Consider the following 22,382-nt stretch of genomic DNA (forward strand, 5'->3'; position numbering starts at 1 on the left):
TTATACATGTATAATAAATACACGTATTATATACTAATAACTGGCAGCTAGAGCAGATATTCTGACATTTTACAACTGTAGATAAGTCCAGACACTTGCCTGGCTTGCTTAATGCCCAGGGCTCTGTCCCCAGCTGACCATCAGCACAAATAAGTACTAATGTTTTACTGAAAAAAAAAAAAAAAAAGGATAGTATGACTCTAACTTTGTGAAAAATATACACAATTAAAGATAGAGAAACCAAACCTGAAAGCTTCTGCAGTGACTGCCTGTGGGTATAGGCTTATGGGCATTTTCTTTGTCTCTTCTCATTTTCTCACTACAGTGCTTTTGTTACATTGGTGACTAGAAATGCTCAGTGACTTGTATGCAAGAATGTTTCTCACTTTATAAAAACAATTTGACCTTTTAGAACTGTTTTATGAAGCATTTCTAGTTCATATTTTTGAGACAGCCCTTGAGTTGGGATACATTACATCAACTGTGTAACTATTTGCATTCCCTCTGACACTAAATGTAAAAGGCAGACACCTGAGTCTGTATTTTAACATCTAGAAATTATGACTCACAATTTTTTTCTTTTTATTGTCAGGTTTTTAAAATCAGAATATCCAGTTACAATAGGCTTCATACTGAAATTGAAATGAGTATGGTATTGTCTAAGATATTTTTTTAACCTAGAAACTTCTGTTCTTATAAACTTTTGTTCTGGTTTTAGAGGCATCAAAAGAAAATGAGAAGACAGAAGGAGATGGATGGGCAGTGGATTCTGGAAAGCATTCTGCGGCCAAGGCTCTAGAAGAACCAGCTGTGAAAACTGAGAAAGAAGATGAAAAGGAGCTTGTGAAACTGCCAGTCATTGTAAAGCTAGAAAAGCCTTTGCCAGAAACTGAAGAAAAAAAGATGATCAGAGAGGAAAGTGATTCCTTCAAGGAAAATGTCAAACCCATTAAAATAGAAGCCAAGGAATGCAGAGTGGACCCAAAGGAGCTCAAAAGCAGCTTGGAGCGGCCGGGCTCACAGGAGCCCGAGCGAGCAGACTTTGGTAACAACATCAGATCTTCTCAAGACATCACAGAGAAATCTACTGAGGAAACAGAGAAGCTTAAGAATGACCAGCAAGCCAAGATACCGCTGAAGAAACGTGAGATAAAGCTGAGTGATGGTTTTGACAGTCCAGTCAAAGGACCTTTGTGTAAGTCAGCTACTCCAACAAAAGAGTTTTTGAAAGATGACATAAAACAAGAGGAAGAGACTTGTAAACGTGTCTCTACCATCAGTGCTTTGAGTCATGAAGGGAAACAACTTGTGAATGGAGAAATTAATGATGACAAGGTAACTTCAAATTTTAAGACAGAACAAATGGAAACACAGCTTTGTGATACAAGGGAAGATAGCTCTAGCATCCCGGCTAAGGATGGAAATGCCAGCATGGAGGGAAGTGCTGCAGAGTGTTTAAATTCTGTCATAACGAGCACAAACACAAGTGAGCTTGAGAAAGATGTCCCTCTAGGGAAGGGTATAGATAGCTCTGTATCTGACGTAGAGAGCCAGAGTCAGAAAGGAAGGTTAGAGGAGCCTGGGGTTCCAAACATGGAAATGCCTCTCGAGCCTTCTGAGAAAGCCACAGATTTCTCTTTAAAATCCACATTGTGTGACACTGAACCCTGTACTATGAAAGCTGAAGAAAAGGCCCCCAAAAGTAAGAGTGAGAACCACACCCCAGGCATAGAATGCCTGGAAAAGGTGGAGAAGGCCAAGAAGACCTCTGTTGATAAGGACATACAAAGGTTGAGTCCAATACCAGAAGAAGTTGTAAGGGGTGCTCTAGAATCAGAAAAGTCAGGTCCTTGCAAAGTGCCTGAAACTCCTCTCCTAGAGATGACTGAGGCCAAGGAGAAACAGATCTCAGAAAAAAAAGGTGTAGACTCTAGTAGAAGTATAAGTGAAGATCAGTCACTTGAAAATGCAAGCCCAGGACTTCTCAAAGAGGATTCTGAGTCCTCAAGGGTGGAAATGGCTAAACTGGACAGTGCTCCATCCTCTGGCATGGAGGATACTTCTGAAACAAAGGGCTCTGTGCAAAAAAACAAATTTAAATATAAGTTAGTTTCTGAAGGAAACAGTACTTCTTCAGAAAATACAGAGATCACTTCTGAAAGGAAGAAGGAAGGCATCAAGTTGACAATTAGGATATCGAGTCGGAAGAAGAAGCTAGATTGTCCCCCCCAAATTGTAGACTCTGAAAGCAAGGAAGAAAAGGCAGGGAAGGAAGAAGAGAAAACAAGCGTGGGTCGAACTTTAAGAAGGTCTCCAAGAATATCTAGGCCCACAGCAAAAGTTGCTGAGATCAGAGTCCAGAAAGCTGACAAGAAAAGAGCTGAAGGAGAAGACGGAGTGGAAGGGGAGCCAGCATCTTTGCAAACAGCAGACAAGAAGGAACACTTGAAGAAAGCAGAGAAGGATACAAATTCAAAAGCGAGCAAGGTAAAACTTCCACCGAATTTTTAATGGAGAAAAATTTTAAATTACTTTATTAGTCTCTGTTTGACATGTGTATGTGAAGATCAGAGAAGGGCGTCCAAGTGTCTTCTCTCCTTCCACCATGTGAATCGCAGGGATCAAATTCAGGTCACCAGGCTTGGCAGCAAGTGCTTTTTACCCACTGAACCATCTTGATGGCCAGTATGTTTTCAATTAATTTTTTTTGCATGTGTATATATGTGATATATGTATGTGTTTATGTGGATTCTCTGTGTGTGTGTGTGTATGAAAGAGAGAGAGAGAAAATGTGCGCACATTCGGTGGCTTTATCCCTCAACCCTTTATTTTGTGAAACAACTTGAAGTTCAGCTAGCTGCCTGTGAGATTAAGCAGTTCACCTGTCTCCTGCCACCTTCCAGGGTTACAGGAGCACACTGCCACATGTGGCTTTTTATGTGGGTTCTGGGTATCCAGATTCCAGTCCTCATGCTTGTGTGGCAAACATTTTATTGATTGGGCCATCTTGCAAGCCTCTGTTCTCAATTTTAATTAGAAAACTAGTTTAGATCAAAATTGTTTATAGCTCTGTGTTGAAATAGCCATTCAAAGACAATAGTAAATCTTCCTCTCTTTTCAATAATTATACCGACATACTAAATTTTAAACCATACAATGTCATCTTTTAGACTCTTTTTCTATTGCAAGAAGTTCTAAGAATATACACTCTATATTAGCTGGCCAACTAATAAGGAGCCTGTAGAATGCTAACATGAAATTGCCCATATTAACAGTTGTTACATTGTTTCATGCCTTTTTCCAAGCATTCATGTTCATGAATATTTGTTCATTAAATTTTTAAAATAATTAGATCAAACCTGTTTATTTTACTGTGAGTTTCCACTTAACAGTACTGTTTCTATATTTATTCGTGGCCACATAGTATTTAATAGTGTGGATATACCTCAGTTTATTTAATTACTCCCTGATTAATTGACATTTAGGTTGTTTCCCATTTTTCACTATTACAGGCAATGCTGCATTGAAGATCCTTTTGGACATAAGTGAGTATTTCTTTAGAATAGACTCCTGGAATTGGAATTACTGGGTCAAGGGGCATGTGTATTGTAAAATTGATAGGTATTGTCACATTGCCCTTCAGATGCCCTGTTACTGTACCACCCATTACCAGTGTACGGGAGTACCCATTTTAATCATTTGTTTTTTAAGCAGGAATTTTCTTTTCTATGACCTTAATTTTTACTAAAATCAACTCTTAAGACTTTATTCCATGGGAGTTTGCTGTTAAAAGTACTACTTTTTCATTTTAATGACCACATTATTATTCATTGTCATTTATCTTTTGTTCCCTGAAAAGTGGAATTTTGAATTCTTTTGAAATTGTTTTTTCTTACATTGGAATTATTTTGTAATTTCCTAGAGACCTGTATCATAGTAATGAAGTGAAATAGAAAAGACTGAAACTAGGTGATAAAATGGTGTACCATGATCAGCTTAATCTCTGGATCATAGTAATTTAAATGGTTGTTGGGATTTTTAATATGCATCTCTGACCTGCTTTAAATTTTTTGTTTGTAATTTAGAACTTAAATTTTTGAAAATAAGCATGTCAGTATATCTTCCTGCTATTGATATAGCCTGTAAGTGTTCATGGCCTTTGACCCAGAATCCTGTTCAAGGAATTTATCCTAACCACAGAAATGGATGTAAACATTAACATCTATGAGGGTACATTGTGAAAGTGAAAAAATGGGAAACAACCACCCAAATGTGTGAATAAAATCATCAGTACAGCTATTTGGTCATTTTTAAGGACCCCCCTCCCCCAATGCAGAAAAGAGTAATGAAAACACATACCAAAACTTTATAACATCTATAACTATAATTTCATCTTTTCTTTCTGTATCAACTAAATATTCTTCAAGGAACCTGTACTCTGGAGAAATATGAGAAAAATTCTCATGTCCAATTATCTCATCTTTAATTATGTAAGGTAAAACCCAAAGGCAAAGTTCGATGGACTGGTTCTCGGACACGTGGCAGGTGGAAATACTCCAGTAACGATGAAAGTGAAGGCTCCGAGAGTGACAAATCCTCTGCAGCCTCCGAAGAGGAGCAAGGAAAGGAAAGTGAAGAAGCAGTCCTTCCAGATGATGATGAACCTTGCAAAAAGTGTGGCCTTCCCAACCATCCAGAACTAGTATGTACCTGCTAAACAAGCAGTGCTCATCTCATGGCTATGCTATGGTTGTTTGGAGTGAACTTCTTCCTAGGTTTGATCATGATTTGAATTTTGTTTTGTTTTATTTTGTATTCTTTTTGTTTTGTTTTTTTGAGACACTGTTTCACTGTTGGCTGTGGCTGGCCTTAAGTGTGTATCTTACACACTTAAGTTACAGTTAACCTGTGTCTTACTTTTCTTTTACTCTGATAAAGGATTGTGACCAAGGTAACTTAGGAGAGTTTGGATGGGCTGTGGCTCCAGAGCGTTAGAGTTAATGATGGCCGTGTGAGAGCATGGAGATAGGTGGCTAGAGAAGCATCTTCAAGCTCACATCTTAATCCACAAGCAGGGGGCAGAGAGCATATTGCGGGCATCCCAAGTCTTTTGAAAGGTCAAAACCCACACCCAGTGACATACTTTGCTTGAGCAAGGTCACACTTGCTAATCCTCTCCAAATACCCACTAACTGGGGACCAACTATTCCAGTGCTTGAGACCAAGGAACAACATTTCCTTAAAACCACCACAGTTACTTTACTGAGCCAGGCTATGAAACTGAAGGCTGTGTTGAGGATGTTTGAAGACTGTGCTGTTTTCTCCTCCCTAAGTCAGAGGATCAGCAATGCTTGTTTCTCATACCATTTCCTCCCCTCTGCCCAACAGAGTGGCTTTAAAACATAAACATGGGGACCAAGCAAGTGTCAAGAAATAAGTGGAGTGAGCAAAATGACAGGAAGGACATCCATGAGATTTTAGTTGGGACATCCCATTTCCATTTACTGTGGCAAAGAGAATGATGTTAGAAACCAAAGATCTATAATCTGGTGGGTTTCTTATGCCCCACTCTTGAAGATAAACCAAAACCAAAATTAGAAGCAATGATAAACCACTATTGTATTAGTCAATAAAATATAGGGTCCTTGTTCTTGATGAACAGAAAAGTAATAAAGTTAGTAAATTTAGAGTTCTGGTCTGTGCTAGTTGTTTCAGTTAAAAGCAATGAGTCATTGCCTGAGACTTGGAAATCTTTATATAGGGATATCATTTAGTGGAATTTGAGATTTTGTTCAGTGTAAGATAAGTCTTCCTAGAAATAAATTGTAAAGTTTATTTTTAACTGTCTTAATTTTAACTTTACATTTTTCTGTAAAAAATAATGTGATAAGTGGAATTGGGAACCTGGCTTAGTTCACATATTTCAATCAATTGTTTTAGAGTTGATAGACACCACTAATGATGATTGGGACCAAATGGTTCTATTACACAGAGCAAGAAGAAGGTAGTTTTCCAGCCTTAACTCTGTCCTTTATGGAATAGGGTAGAACTTCAAAAAGACCGTGTATACCAGAGTTGAACAGATAAAGAGCATAGATAAGTGCATCCAGGTTCTTTCCTTTAGTAAGACCAATGGTAGTCTGGACTCTGTGATGCTGGGATAGAGTTGGGGGGATTACAGTGAATTCATTTTAATATAGATAGAAATATGTGTGTGTGCGTGAGTACATGTGCACACATACAGTTACTGACTAATACATTCTGTCTGTGAGAACTTAATATTAGTGACAGGCCATTAGAGTAAGTTCTCAGACTTCCCAGACCGTGTTTTCTAAATTCATCTGGAATAAAGGAGCCAGGGCTTCTTTATTTTATTAAAAATTATCAGTCCCGGCAGGGAAAGTATAAGGTATGGCTAAAGCACTTTGTACCTGCTAGAGGGTAACAAAATTCTTTCAAAACAAAGAATCTGATACAGACAAGCCCTAAAGACACAGAAAGAAGTGGGAAGGGCTCATGTATACATGCCTGAAACTGTTCCAGCAAATTAAACACAAGATTTTAATGATAATTCAAAGAAGAACAAAATATTCATTAGTTCATATTTTTAGAAATAATTTAGTAAAGATTTCTTTGTAGAAAAACTCCAGTAACATAGGAGTTTGAGGAAGAGAGAAAATCCTAAGCAGAGTGCCCCCGTCAGCACAGTGGGAGAACTCAAGAGGTGCTGCATCAGTGGGCAGGTGTGAAGGAGAGACCTTTGTATAACTTGATTATATCTTGATTAAAATACCTATGAATTTATTAATTACTATAGTGATTTTTTATTTATATGCCTAAATCCTGTGATACTCCTAGTCCTAGGAAGTTTGAGCCCCTCCCCTTGAATATGGCCTCGATTCATTCTCGTTTTTGCTGGTGTTCATCTATTTGTGTGTTCCTGGTGAGTTGAGTGCATTCTAGTCACATATCTACCATGGGGTTGCTTTCCCAGCTGCTTGCTTTTTTTTCTTTCTTTTTTTTTTTTTTTAACCAGAAGAGTTTCAAGATGTTGCTCATCTTGGTCTCAAAATCTGATATTTCTGCCCTCTCTTCCCTAGTAGGTGGGATTACAGACATTAGTCACAAGGCTCAGTGAGACTTATTTTGAAGGAAGAAGTATAGAAAGTAAAAACAGTACAACTTCCAAGTAAAAAAATAAGTAGATACTACTTTAAGTGATAAAAGTTAATATCACCACTAATAATCTGTATTAATATTATCTATCCCTTATGTGGTGGTTTTAATAAGAATGGCTCCCATTAAAACTGATGTATTTACACATACTTTTAATCCCAGGATTCGGGAGGCAGAAGCAGGTGGACCTCTGTGAGTTAAGAGACAGGCTGATTTGCATAGTGAGTTTAGAACAGCCAGAGGTTCATAGTAAGACCCAGTCTTAAAGGAAAAGGAAAAAGAAAGAAGAATAATGCTATGTCTATGGAGCTGAAGAGATGGCTCAGCAGTTAAGATTACCTACTGGTCTTCCAAAGGACCTGGTTCAGTTCCCAGCTCTTATGTGGCAGTCCATAAGTGTCTATAATGTCAATTCTAGGGTATCTCATGTCTTCTTTTGATTTTTCACTGTTACTGTACACAAATGGTACATATACACACACACATATAAACAGATACTTTTTAGATTTATTTATTATTTATACAGCATTCTGCCTACATGCATGCCTGCAGTCAAAAGAAAGCACCAGATCTCATTATAGATGGTTATGAGTTACCATGTGGTTGCTGGGAATTGAACTCAGAACCTCTAGAACAGCCAGTGCTCTTAACCTCTAAGCCATCTCTCTAGCCCTAAATAAATACTTTTTAAAAAGAAGAATGGCCCCCATAGCGTCATGTATCTGAATGCAGACATGGAACTATTTAAAGGATTATAAGGATTAAAAGGTGTGTCCTAGTTGAAGTTTGTCACTTGGGGAAGGCTGTGGAGGGATTTGAGGTTTCAAAAGTCCACATCAGGCTCAGTCTCTGCCTTACTGCTGCCTGCAGATTAGGACATAGAACTCTCAGCTCCTTCTCCAACACCATGTCTACTCTCTGCCATGATGATAATGGACTAAACCTCTGAAACTGTAAGCCAGCCCCAGTTAAATGTTGTCCTTTGTAAGAGTTACCTTGGTCATGGTGTCTCTTCACAGTAACAACAGAACACTGAGACAACTTGATTTGACAGAATAAGCAAAGTGTTCCTCTCTCAAACACAGATTCCAGTGTAACCATTTGGAAACAAACGCCTATATTCAGAGTTGTTTGTAAAATGTTTAACTTCTGATATTCCAAAAACTGGCAAAGTCACGGGGGGAAAGGGAAAAGGAAAAAAAAAAGGTCTAAACATCTGTTCGTACCAGAGGATGAGTATAGGGAACATAACCAAGTGAGGTGCAGTATACAGCTTCCTTGGATCCATAATCAGAAAAAATCAGTTTTGGGAGAGGTCTTATGAAACCTAATGTGTTGGTGCTAAGTCTTGAGTTTTGGCAGAGGTCGGTAAGATGTAACCTTTTGGGGCCATGACCTTTTGAGCAGGATGGTCCTGACATCTCTAGTCCTTTCCTGAATGTCAGTTTCTTTCTTATCTGAATTTACAGAATAAAAGGAACTATGTTTCTTACGTGTAGCTAACTGAAATGCAATTAAAATGAAAGTACTTTATAATTCTGTTTGTGTTAGTATACTTTATGATACTTGAACTTTAAAATTCTGTTATAAAGAATGTAAGATCACCTGTAGCAAACTAGAAATTGATTTAAATACAGAAAGCATTTATTATTTCACTAATTTCTGTCCTAAAATGTTTCTTAGTATGTCAGAGGGAATGGTTTTTAACATTTAAAATATTTTTTGTTTATGTTTTGTGAGACAGTGTTTCTCTGTAGCCTTGCATGTCCTGGAACTCACCCTTATACCACGATGGCCTCAGACTCTGAGATCTGCCTGCCTCTGCCTCCCTAGTATTGGAATTAAAGGTTTGAGCCCCCATACCTTGCTCAATTTTTAAATTTTTTTCACATCCCTAATTATTAGAGCTATCTTACTGACTTTATACAGATACTGTACAGTTCATATACTAAGAAGTACTGAAATATCATTGACTTTACCAGAATTGGTGTCTTTTCATATCTATATAAACTGAGCACTCTGGAGACTGAGAGAGGAATAGTGCTGATAGTTTAAGGACAGCCTGGGCAATGTAGCAAGTACCAGCCTAACCAGCAGTAACAATAGAGCAAGGCATTGTCTCAAAAAAGAAAGAAATGCCATTATTTTAACAAAAATGCAGATGATATTACTGTGCTTTATTTCAGATTCTTCTGTGTGATTCTTGTGACAGTGGATACCATACCGCCTGTCTCCGCCCTCCTCTGATGATTATCCCTGATGGAGAATGGTTCTGCCCTCCTTGCCAACATGTATGACCCCTCCCCCCCCAACTCTGTTTGCAGCCCTCAGTTTTATATTTAATACATTAGTTGTATTTGACAGTTGTTAAACAGCTTTCATTTTAAAAGCGGTTGTCAGTAGTGTTTACCTCTTACTCGGACCCCTACCTTCTGTTAATGTCTTAGGTTTGACTTTTGTCTTCTTAAAACATATGGCTTTTGTAGGACCATTTCTTTCTACTCGAATTTGTAATAAATATGAATAGCACAAACTTTGGATGGATATATACAAATAAATGTTTCTGTAGTCTACCCCCTTCTTAAAAGATCCTTTTTCATGACTGTATCCCTTTTTGTTGGTAGCACTGGAAGAAACATCGGTCTGTTCTGTATTGATTCATACTTTCTTGTAAAACTAAAGAACAGTCAATTTCTAATCATTGCATGTTTCACAAGTCTAATCTCATTATGTTTTAGGCATAATGGTTTTATGCCTTTTTTCTCTGAAGTTTCTGTCTTTGGCTTATCATAGCTTAATCTATGATATCTTTTACAGTGTTTTGATCCAGTTACTATGTAGCATTGTTTTGTATATTTTTTTATGTTAACATGTTTTTATATATGTCATATTCATGTATGTATGTATGTATGTATGTATGTATGTATGTATGTATTTTGATAGCCTTTGTTTTTAGTATAGTCTTGTTTTGAATGATAATGAACAAAATGCAGTTCTGACCTGTGAAAGCAGGATAGGCACAGAGTATGTCTTTTATTTGCCTGTTTTTGTAATGCTTTGTTTGACTGACATGCTATCTTACAGAAGTACCCTGCTCATCATCTGCTAGTGAATCCTGAAGCACCTTTTTAAGCAAAATGTGTTTCAGTATTTATTCACCATGTAGCCATTTTCAGCTCATGGCTTAACAGCCTTGTGCTTAATAGTAAGCATGTGATGTATGGTTTTATTCTGGTATTAAAAATAACATACGTATTCCTCCTTCAGAAACTACTTTGTGAAAAATTAGAAGAACAGTTGCAAGATTTGGATGTTGCCTTAAAGAAGAAAGAACGTGCAGAGCGAAGGTAAATTGATATATGTGCCAGTGTTTTCCTTGGAAATTTGGCAGTAAAATTATCTTGCAGTTTTAGATGAACATACCCATCTAAATCAAAGACTGGCAAGCTATAGCAAGTAAATCTGATCTCATGCTGCTCTTTACACTGCTTACTCAGAATGTGTTTTACATTTTTAAAAACATCACTATAAAATCATTTCATAGTGTAAGAAAACTACATGATATTCACGTTTCATATCCAATAAAGTAAATAACCTTTACTACAACAGTGTTTTGTGCGCCTACTATGGCTGGTTTTGCACTCAATAGAAATCTGATGACTTCCCAAGCTTGAAATACTGTGTGTCCTTTTACATACAAGTTTGTAAACCCACTGTGTAGAATATCCGAATCTACTATGGAAAAGCATTGTCCCACATCTTGTGGAGGAAATGGTTTTTTTTTTTAAAGATTTATTTATGAGTACACCATTGCTCTCTTCAGACACACCAGAAGAGGGCATCAGATCCCATTACAGATGGTTGTGAGCCACCATGTGGTTGTGGGGAATTGAACTCAGGACCTCTGGAAGAGCAGTCGGTACTCTTAACATCGAGCCATCTCTCCAGCCCCGAGGAAATGTACTTAACGATTGCTGAACACAAGAAAATCATAAGAGGCTTCTTAAAATCTTTGCTCATGTCATCTCTTTGGGTGGGCTCTATTAACCCTGGTAAATGAAGACCATTTATTCAATTGTTGAACTGTGTCATAATTATGCTGATAAAATATGCTGTTTTCACCATGCCACTGCAGTGTAGACTAAAACAGTTGCAGTAGCTTCTTGGAGCAAGTAAGGTTGACCTTGAGCCTAATATTTACTAGGGATTCAGAATACAGTAAGTTTATAGTCATTTGTACTTTCTTTTTTTGTTTGTTTGTTTTTGTTATTTTGGTTTTTTTTTTCATTGTTGTTGTTGCTGTTTTTTGTTTTTTGTTTTTTTGAGACAGGCTTTCTCTGTATACCCTTGGCTGCCCTTGAACTCACTCTGTAAACCAGTGGTGGCACATGCCTTTGATCCCAGCAGTTGGAAGGCAGAGAAAGGGGGATTTCTGAGTTCGAGGCCAGCCTGGTCTACAGAGTGAGTTAGGACAGCAAGGGCTACTCAGAGAAACCCTGTCTTGAAAAGAGAGAGAGAGAGAGAGAGAGAGAGAGAGAGAGAGAGAGAGAGAGAGAGAGAGAGAGAGAGAGAGAGAGGTAGATCTCCAGCTGATGTTCAGAAACCCCATGAGCAAAGGGAGAGAGGAAAACTGAGGGCAGAAAAATGCGATGGTATAGAACTCCAGGAAAGCAGAGGAAGTCCAGATTGCAAACAGCTTTGCATACCTGGCTAGAGAATTGCAAATAATCGCTGTATGTAGTGGTGGAGTCATAAAAGGATGTGCTCATCATTTTTAAAAAGATGCCCTGGTAAGTCAGAGAATGAGTGAGAATTGGAATGTTGCAATAGGAGTCTGGAAGTAGGGCAACCATTGTAATGGTAGAGTAGAGGTGGCTTCATGTAGTTTCTGAAATGATCGCTCTAGCCCTCATCCATCTTCAAAGTACAAGAAGAGCATCAATCCCCTACTCTCATTGTCTTCTCTCTTGCATCCAGCATGTAAGCAACAGTTTTCGAATGCCTGTTTTATTCAGGCAATGTATTCAACCTGAGAAAGCATATGCTATTTCTGCCTTAAATGGCTTCAGTCTGTAGGAGAGAGGATTCTGACAATGAGTGTTTAGTGACTACCCAGCAAACGTCTGCAGATCTGCAGTGTGTCTCTGTGGGATCTTCTGGTTTAGAAACCTCAGGTTTGTAGTTTATAAATGTTCCCTCTAGAGAGTGTTGTCAGAGATGGTTTGGGAATTCAGAAATCTCTGTTCTTCCTGACTACAGTTACTAGTGCTTTGCTTAGTAGGGAGTTGTAGTTAATTAGGGTAGAGCAGTGGGAAGGAGAGGAAAAGACAAGGAGTTTGAAAGTGTATGCAAAGGAGTCTTTATAATGATGGACTGTGGAGTGGCAGCCAGGTAACAGGGCTAGTCAACTTTGTGCTTAATAGGGGCCAGAGCAAGTTGAAGTTCTACTAGAGTCCAAAAGTTGTAGCAGTTAGTATATAAAGTGGAGTAAGTTGGAAATTGAGTTAGTGGAGTCAGACAATAGGATATTTAAAACCTAAAGTTTTGAAAGAGTGACTTGTTAGTAATGAAGGTCTGCAGTTATCACTTCACCTAGGTAGCGAGGTTGGGTGGGCAGCGTCCTGCAGAAGATTACTAGCAAGAGATTGGCGTGAACAATCATGTCTACCTTCTAGATTCTGTACAACAGCAAATCTACTTAAAGCCTTCCATAATTTCTCTGTTTAGATGAAACTATACTTTTCATGTTTCTAGTAGAGTTTGAAATGGTCTGTAGTCAGTTGATAACTGTGAGTGCAGAAACCATACTTTATGTTATCTATGGATTTCCAAGCTTGGTATAAACCTATCCATGATGAACATGAGCAAATGTCTCTTCAGTTGAATTGAGAAGAGAAATAGTAGGTAAATGAAAGCAATTTCAAGGTTTAAAGGAGAAAATTAAGTATTTCAGTGAATGTGATTATTGTAAGCACAGATGTATATCCCACATACTTAATATCAGAGACAGTTCAAACCATGAAATATTCTGATTGTCTTGGTCATTGTTAACTACTTGCTATCTTTTTCTTTTTTAAAAAATGATTTATTTATTTTATGTAAATGAGTACACTGTCACTGTCTTCAGACACACCAGAAGAGGGCATCAGATCCCATTACAGATGGTTGTGAGCCACCATGTGGTTGCTGGGAATTGAACTCTGGAAGAGCAGTCAGTGTTTCTAACCACAGAGCTATCTCTCCAGCCCTACTATCTGATATCTTACAAAGTTTTAAATTAAAATTATTTTATCATTTTCATAAATGTAATACCTTCACCACCTAGTTATAAGGTTCTTGTTATCCGGCCAGGAGTTGATAGCTGCATTCAGAAGGCTCTAGACAAGGAAATACATTAATCTCCTTTCAGAAGGAATATTACAGTAAACCAGAAAGAACAGTTTCTCTTTTAGTTCAGTTTAATGTGCTTTTGTGTTCGGAGCTCAGCTGTCTTTGCTGTACTTGGTTAACATTGCAAGGACCAAAGCAAACACCTGTTGTATAGAGCTGTTTGTAATTATTTTGGAATTAAAATACAGTTTTTTTTTGGGGGGGGGGGTTGTTGTTGTTTTTTATGGGGGGTTGGTTGTTTGTTTGTTTGTTTTTGCAAATAGAACCATGGAGTTGTCATTAAGGATCTGCATTCTTGTTTTCTGACTCTATGGGTATCTTAATTTGCATTGTTGAATGCATAGCCATGTGTTTCCATTGCAGTTTTTCATCTCCAGAGCAAGAAGCAAGTGGCTTTAATGTCACTCATTATAGTCTTAATATGTTTTTGTTATATTTTTTGTTAGTCATTATTTTCTAGTGATATTTGTTACCACAGTCTTATTGTATACTACACTCTGAACATTAACCCAAACATCTAATATGCAAATATCTAGTTTGTCTAATAAGAGGTAGCTTTTCATCTAACCACATTGTCAGTTTACAGTTTGAAGTTTCAGTTCAGAAGTACAGCTTTCATATACATAAGAAAGTTTGTGCTTTGCATCCTTACTAATTCTCTATTAATAAGGTTTCTCTTCAGTATTGGTAGCAGCCTCTTAAGTACCATAAAATTATAATTTTATTACTATCTGAAATGGTATTTACATATGAATTTTATTTTTAGCAAATCTTATTTTATACTTTTGGTCTTGATTTTAAGGAAAGAACGCTTGGTGTATGTTGGTATCAGTATTGAAAACATCATTCCTCCACAAGTAAGTTTCTATTTGATAGGTTTGTATTGTTTTGTTTTGTTTAAAATCATATGTGTATGTGTGTTTTGCCTGTATGTCTGTGTACCTAGTGCCTACAGAGATCAGAAGAGGGTGCTAGATCCCCTGGAACTGGAGTTCCAGATGGTTGTGAGCCACTCTGGATGCTGGAAATCGAACCTGAGTCCTCTGCAGAGCAGCCATTCTTAACCCTGAGCTATTTCCAGTCTAGGTTTTTATAGCATTTGTGGAGGAGATGCTGTGTGCTTCTGCTTTCTTAAGCTTAATGGAATTGTGTGTCTTGTTTTAATATTTAACATTCCTATTTTATTAAGACTAAACATTTTAAGCATTTGGAGAAATAACTGTTGAAATTATTATGTATACATAGATAATCCAAAAATGTGATTATTGTATTTAAACTAAATTTATAACTCATTGCTTTGGGGTAATGTTCTATTGTTTCTATTGTAAATGGGGCAATTTGTGATTAGTTTTATAATGTGTTATTTGCATAAAACAACTAAAGAATAGCTTGGGAATATATTACTTTTAAACTGGCCCTTACTGAAACTTTAATTTCTATTATAATTTAATTTCTTTGAAGAACTACCATTATTTTACATTTATTAGTCTATAATTAGGGTACCTCATCAGCGAATGTTCAATAATTTCCAACTCAATTTTGTTGTGGGTTTTGTTACTGGTGATGATTTTCAGCAGGGTATGTAACCCTGGCTAGCCTGCAATTCAGAGACCCACCAACCTTTACCTCTTGAATTCTGGTTTTGAAAGCTGGGATTAGAGGTGTGAGCCACCACAGTCAGCAGTTTCCAAATAAAGTTTTACTGTTTTATTCTTTTTACAATTATATCACAGCTTTCAGTAGCTTACCAAGTTGTTGTTCTTCGCTTTAAATCAAATCATCTCATGAATTGAGCATACATATGTATTCAGAATTTTCTTTGTATCATGTAATTATTGGTTAACTGATTGAAACTGTAGAAAAACTTCATTCTTGTTATTGAATACAGACTATTATACAGTCACATAAGTATAAGAAAATCAACAGAAATAGTTTATCTGTTGATTACCAGTATTTGTATTTTTTTTTTTTTTTTTTTTTTGGTTTTTTGAGACAGTGTTTCTCTGTGTAGTCCTAGCTGTCCTGGAGCTCACTCTGTAGACCAGGCTAGCCTCGAACTCAGAAATCCGCCTGCCTCTGCCTCCCAAGTGCTGGGATTAAAGGCGTGTAATTTTTATAAGTAGTTTTGCTGTGTATGTTCATTGTGGTGGAGTCTCAGGAATCCAAACCTTTCATGTATTCTGCCTAGGTAGACTAGTAAAGCTGCTAATTCCGAGGACTGTTTCCTTGTCATACCTGTTTACTTTTATCTTTAAAGGAGCCTGATTTTTCTGAAGATCAAGAAGAAAAGAAAAAAGATGCAAAAAAATCCAAAGCAAATGTACTTGAAAGGAGATCAACAAGAACAAGGAAATGTATAAGCTACAGGTATCAAGGAAAAGAAAGTTGTTATAGTAAAGGGTCTGTTTCTTTTACACTTAGACAAGACAGAAGTGGATGGTTTTCCCAACTTAGTGATTTTCAAGTATTACATTTATGTCACGTGGTATCCTTGGGTCTTGGGTTCCAAGACTGAAAGGTCACACTGTAACTCAGAAGTAGTAGAGCCCTTCCCTAGCAGGGACAAGGTCATATGTCCAGTCCACACAACAGGCACACGTTTGCATGCACTTGTATGCACAAGATTCCATGCAGAAATTATTTGTATATTTAGTGCGGCTGAGTCTATCTTTGTTCATCTGATCTCTAAACTAAGACGAGTCTTCCATATAAAGCAATCATAGAGATAATTTTTTTTCTTGTTTCTTATCTTTAAATCCAAAAAAATAGATTTTTGAGCAAAAGCACATTTATCTAATTATAAAATTTGATCACTTGTATATGAATTTAACAACACACTTATTTTCAATATTATATAATAATCTAAAGACTCTGAAACTTTACTGATTCTTTGAAGGTTTTACTTGTTTATTGATTGTCTAGAGTAGTGTGTGTGTGTGTGTGTGTGTGTGTGTGTGTGTGTGTGTGTGTGTGGTAGAGTACTTACTTTACATATACTGATATTGTATGAATCCTTCTGCTTTCCTGTGTAGAAATACTATCAACAGGATAGCTTTCAAAAAGCATATGTTGATTTCTCACGGTTCTAGAGGCTTTATAAAGTCAAGATGAAGTAACCAACAGATTTGGGAGACAGATTTTAAAGCCTGTTTCTGGCTTATCAGTGGTTTGTGCTCACATGATAGAAGTTCTTGTAAATCTAGTGTCTGGTGTGAGCCTGCTTCTTTATATATTGTATATATCCATCTATCTGTCCTGCTTTAATGCCACATGGCAGATGAAACCAAGAAATTTTTGTTTTCTCTTTTTTAATCCTGTTTAATGAAGACATTAATCATATTCTTCAGTGAACCATGCCCTAAGATTGTCACATGTGAGTTGTATGGGAACAAATCCAGACTATTGCAACCACTTTGTGTTGCAATACACACTTTGTGTAGGTGGACTATCGAAATCAAACATATACATCTTAGAGTCTGATCACTGTGCTTATTTTAGATTTGATGAATTTGATGAAGCAATTGATGAAGCTATAGAAGATGATATTAAAGAGGCTGATGGAGGAGGTATGTGTTTATCTATTATTCTTTTCACATAATTCTACCAACAGATTATTCTTCTCTACAATGCTAACACTGAACAAACTGTCTTGTATTTAAAGTAATCTGCTGACATAGTCTTAGTGTATTAAGTCAGAAGTCAGTAACTATCAATTTTTTGTATAATACAAAAGGTTAATTTCCTTTATTGATCAAACAATTTCTATCTGGTTCTAATTAGAATACTCAGGAAACTTTCCTATTGTCTTTTTTTTTTTTTTTTTTTTTTTTTTGGTTTTTTGAGACAGGGTTTTTCTGTATGGCCCTGGCTGTCCTGGAACTCACTCTGTAGGCCAGGCTGGCCTCGAACTCAGAAATCTGCCTCCCAAGTGCTGGAATTAAAGACGTGTGCCACCACTGCCCGGCTCCTATTGTCTTTATAACTATAAAGCTTCAAAATATGTGGATAATTCAAATTTTAATGCCTGGTGTAACTCTGTTAAAAATCATCTTACTCAATTACCTTCTCCCTTCTTCCCTCTGTCCTTCCCTCCCTCTCTCTCTTTCTGTCCATTTCATTTTGTTTTGAGACAGGGTCTCTCTCTGTGCTCCTGGTTGTCCTGAACTTGCTGTGTTGACAAGACTGGCCTTTAACTTACAGAGATCTTCCTGCCTCTACCTCCTGAGTGCTGGGATTAAAGGCATGCACCACCATAGCTGGCCTTAAATTGCCTTTCAAAATGGCTTATAGAAAAATCTGAAGGTTGTTTGTTAAAACATTATATTACTAGTGCTCTGATGTAGATATTTCTGCTTTCTACTTGTTAGTGTGAAATATTAAGAATGGATCAGTAAGTCTTTTTTAAAAGAAACTAACATTATAGCTTTTCAGAAGATGACATCAGATCCCATTACAGATGGTTGTGAGCCACCATGTGGTTGCTGGGAATTGAACTCAGGACCTCTGGAAGAACAGTCAATGCTCTGAACCACTGAGCCATCTCTCCAGCCCCTCAACTCTATCTTCTAACCTTAGGTGTCAGGCATGCATGTGCTGTACATACATACAGCACTCATACAAATAGAGTATTGAGCCAGGTAAGGCAATACAAATCTATAATTCAGGAGGCAGAGGCACGAGGATTGGGAGTTCAGGGCCAATCTGGGTTGCACACAGAGGCTTTTAAACAGCCTTCCACCAACTAAACAGCAGTGAGAGGAAAGAGGGGCTGGGGTGCGCCTCACTTGGTGGTATAACAAGTCAATGTAAACCTGGAGTCTCTGCTCTGTGAACTTATACACAGTAAGATATGCACATTAATCCTTTCTTTAGAGCGTTGTCAGCTGATGTAAGGAACCTGCACAGTTCTAAGGTAAACTAAGCAAAGGAACAGCTGCTGCTCTCAAAAGTTATGGGAGGTTCAATAAACATGCAGTTACCTCTTCTTTTCAGGAGTTGGCCGAGGAAAAGATATCTCCACCATCACAGGTCACCGTGGGAAAGACATCTCTACTATTTTGGATGAAGAAAGAAAGGAAAATAAACGGCCCCAGAGGGCAGCTGCTGCTCGCAGGAAGAAACGCCGGCGACTTAATGATCTCGATAGTGATAGCAATCTGGATGAAGAAGAGAGTGAGGATGAATTCAAGATCAGTGATGGGTATGTGTCTGGGGCCAGTGTTCAAGGAGCCGTGTCCTCAGAGACCTTGGCTGTGCTGTGCATGCAGCTTCTATTCTTCATCTGCATGGATTTGCAGGATATTTAAGACAAATTTGAGATCACTGATTTTGATTCATTTTTAGATTAAAATGAAAGCTATGTTTATAGTCGTTTAATATTTAAATTTGATTAACTGTAATTGAAATTTTATTTATTGAAAGCTTTCTTTTTACAACTTTCTTTTTTTTGTTTTGTTTTGTTTTGTTTTGTTTTTGTTTTTTGAGACAGGGTTTCTCTGTGTAGCCCTGGCTGTCCTGGAACTCACTCTGTAGACCAGGCTGGCCTCGAACTCAGAAATCCACCTGCTTCTGCCTCTCAAGTGCTGGGATTAAAGGTGCGCGCCACCACCACTGCCCATCTTTTTACAACTTTCTACCAAGTTCATCAGTAGTTTTTAATCAGGGAAATTGTAAAGTAGTTACTGTCCTCTCTGTGGTGCTTTCTAGAGGTTGGCTAAGGGGTAACTAATCCAATATTAGTTTTATTTGCATTTATACAGAACAAATATAGACAGTATTGTGGAGTTTCTCCTTGTGGCTTGTTAAGAGATGTAGTATGATAGATAAGTATACAGAACCACAGCAAAGTTTCTCTTCCTCGCCTACCTCTATAACAATAAAATAAAAGCAGGGTACAGAAGATAGTTGGTCAGGGCAACCACGTAATAAGAAGTCAGAGTTGACCTGTGTAGAATGGATATTTTGGGCAGCCTTGTGAGTTTAGCATGAGAGGCAGAGTGAGCTATGAAAGCAGCCAAAACAGAAGCCACGTTATCAAATGTCCAGTCATATTTAGGAAACTCCCCGAAAAGCAAGAATATGGGGATGAAGTAGAGAATGCTCTGGGGTAAAGTTACAACCAGGACATAAAAAAGAGCAAAATCACTGAGTGGGGTTTTTTCTTCTTTTGTCGTGCATGTAATTTTAAACTGTGTCCTTAAAAATTAATTTAAAAAAATACCCAAAGGATTGAGGCATGAGGTGAAAAGGGAAAACTCGGCCTAAGTATAAGTTTCTGGCTGGGTGAATGGTTAATACCAGGCTGAGCAGTTTACTGGCAACCTGTTCTTTAGAAGCCATGTAAGGGTGGAAGGACAGAAGCAACTCTATGAGTTGTCCTCTGAATGTGCAGGCATGAGTACTTTATTTCTCCTCATAATAAGAAGTCAAACATTTTGTATTGCAAATATCAGGCTGGTTGACAGAAGAAGAGTAGTAAGTTGAGAAATAGTGTGCCTTTCAGATATGTTGATGTGAAGATGTACCCAGAGGTCAGTGCGATTCATGTGTGAATTACAGCATTTATTTTCACAGCTTCTATAATGAGAGGGATAGGTGGTAGAACATTAATTTTATAGACAAAAGTTGACATAATTTTCCAAATATATCTTCAAATTACTTAACATTTTACTGGATTCTTTACAATTAGTGTTTGGAACTTTTGAAAAACTGGTTATCACTTCTAAATGTATCATAACAAAACAAAACACTAAGTGCACCATCATGATGTATCTGGCTTCTCCTGGACAGATCTCAGGATGAGTTTGTTGTGTCTGATGAAAATCCAGATGAAAGTGAAGAAGAGCCACCATCCAATGAGGACAGCGATACTGACTTCTGTAGCCGAAGACTGAGGCGGCATCCTTCTCGGCCAATGAGGCAAAGCAGGCGTTTACGGAGAAAGACCCCAAAGAAGAAGTACTCCGATGATGATGAGGAGGAGGAGGAGGAAGAATCTGAGGAGAATAGTAGAGACTCAGGTAAAATTGCCTTCAGTCTGTGTGTGTGTGTGTGTGTGTGTGTGTGTGTGTGTGTGTGTGTGTGTGTGGAGATTGATTGATTGATGATTGATTGATTGAGAGCATGATATCTGCCTGTCTCTGCCTCCCAAATGCTGGGATTAAAAGTGTGCACCACCATCACTTGGCTCTGAATTTTATTTTAAAAGAAAATAAAATTTAATATACCCCACTCAACTAAATTTTTATAACTAAACTCTAGTAAGCTTATATTTTCATAGTGTCAGCTAAGTATACATCTACCAATGGATTTAAATTTTGTAATTTTTTTATTTCCCTACTTTTTTTTTTTAAACAGAAAGTGACTATAGCGATGAATTTAGTGATGACTTTGTAGAAACCCGGCGAAGGCGATCAAGAAGGAACCAGAAAAGACAAATTAACTACAAAGAGGATTCAGAAAGTGATGGTTCCCAGAAAAGTCTACGACGTGGTAAAGAAATCAGGCGAGTTCACAAGCGCAGACTTTCCAGCTCGGAGAGTGAAGGTAAGTAGTGTTCTGTGTGTGGAGGCGGTATGGCAGAAATAGACACTGAATGGAAAGAATTGTGACTCAAGCTTTACTTTAAAGCTCATACAATCACTAGTGTCATAAGATGAATCTTGGTTTTTTTCTCCTGTTTATTAATTATAATTGAAATAAATGACTCAATAGAATGCTAATTTGAAAGGTTCCATTGTATTAAGTTCTTACTACAATGTGATTTATTATGTTCCTTTTTGTTTTGTTCCTGTTTGAAATAACTTCTATGCATTGAGTGGCTCAGCAGTTTCAAGCCAAATTATCTTTTGCACTTCTGTACTTTGAGTATGAATTTCAGCTGGGATCTGTTTTATGTAATGGCATGAATTGTACTGTACCAGAAGTGTAGAAAAAGTTTGAAAACATTCATAGCTGAGCAGTGGTGGCAAGTACCTTTAATCCCAGCACTTGTGGGGCAGAGACAGGTGGATCTCTGAGTTCAAGGCCAGCCTGTTCTATAGAATGAGTTCCAGGACAGCCAGGCTACACAAGAAAATGCTGCCTTGAACACCCCCCTCCCCAAATTTATTTGTAGGGGCTGGAAAGGTTACTCAGTTGTTAAGAGAATTTCTTGTTCTTCCAGAGGACCAGGGTTCAGTTCCTAGCACCCATAGTAGTCAGCTCACAACCACACAGAACTCCAATTTTAGGGACTCTGATGCCTTCTGATGTCTGTAAACACTGGCATACACAGACACATACATATACATAAAAATAAGATAAAGCTTTAAAATTTTTAATAGGAATTTATAATGATCCATTTCTTTTCTTTTTTTCTTTTTTTTGGGGGGGAGTTTTTCGAGACAGGGTTTCTCTGTATAGGCTTTGGCTGTCCTGGAACTCACTCTGTAGACCAGGCTGGCCTCGAACTCAGAAATCCGCCTGCCTCTGCCTCCCAAGTGCTGGGATTAAAGGCGTGCGCCACCACCGCCCGGCTTGATCCATTTCATTTTTAATTCAGATATCTAAGTTCATTTAAAAAGATGCTGACTCTTAAGCTAATTTGTCATTGTTTATGATCTGCTTTGACTATTTTATGAATTAAACATGAAATAAATGTTTGAAAATATAAGAACAGGAAAAACATATGTGGATATAGGAAATTAAAGGTAAATATTCCCTTGAGTATCTTCATATGTCATTAAAAAAAATTAATCCAGCCATTAAATGTCAGTATTTATTGGACAAGACCTTGGTATAAGCACTAGGAATGGGAGAAAACAAAACCGCCCTCA

At 37.5% G+C, this 22,382-nt stretch overlaps 1 protein-coding gene across 1 annotated transcript in view; it reads left to right on the forward strand.

The window, feature by feature from the left end:
* The window catches only part of Rsf1 (remodeling and spacing factor 1), a 114,550-nt gene that overhangs the window by 83,610 nt on the left and 8,558 nt on the right, over nucleotides 1–22,382 (forward strand). The window contains exons 6-15 of the mRNA XM_034486516.2: nucleotides 719–2,487; nucleotides 4,496–4,702; nucleotides 9,363–9,467; nucleotides 10,444–10,523; nucleotides 14,369–14,423; nucleotides 15,824–15,933; nucleotides 17,065–17,132; nucleotides 18,559–18,766; nucleotides 20,356–20,585; nucleotides 20,923–21,111. Coding sequence (XP_034342407.1) covers nucleotides 719–2,487; nucleotides 4,496–4,702; nucleotides 9,363–9,467; nucleotides 10,444–10,523; nucleotides 14,369–14,423; nucleotides 15,824–15,933; nucleotides 17,065–17,132; nucleotides 18,559–18,766; nucleotides 20,356–20,585; nucleotides 20,923–21,111 — 3,021 coding nt within the window. The remainder of the gene's footprint in view (nucleotides 1–718; nucleotides 2,488–4,495; nucleotides 4,703–9,362; nucleotides 9,468–10,443; nucleotides 10,524–14,368; nucleotides 14,424–15,823; nucleotides 15,934–17,064; nucleotides 17,133–18,558; nucleotides 18,767–20,355; nucleotides 20,586–20,922; nucleotides 21,112–22,382) is intronic.

This window comes from Arvicanthis niloticus, chromosome 1 (assembly GCF_011762505.2).
Source record: "Arvicanthis niloticus isolate mArvNil1 chromosome 1, mArvNil1.pat.X, whole genome shotgun sequence".
Taxonomy (NCBI): Eukaryota; Metazoa; Chordata; class Mammalia; order Rodentia; family Muridae; genus Arvicanthis; species Arvicanthis niloticus.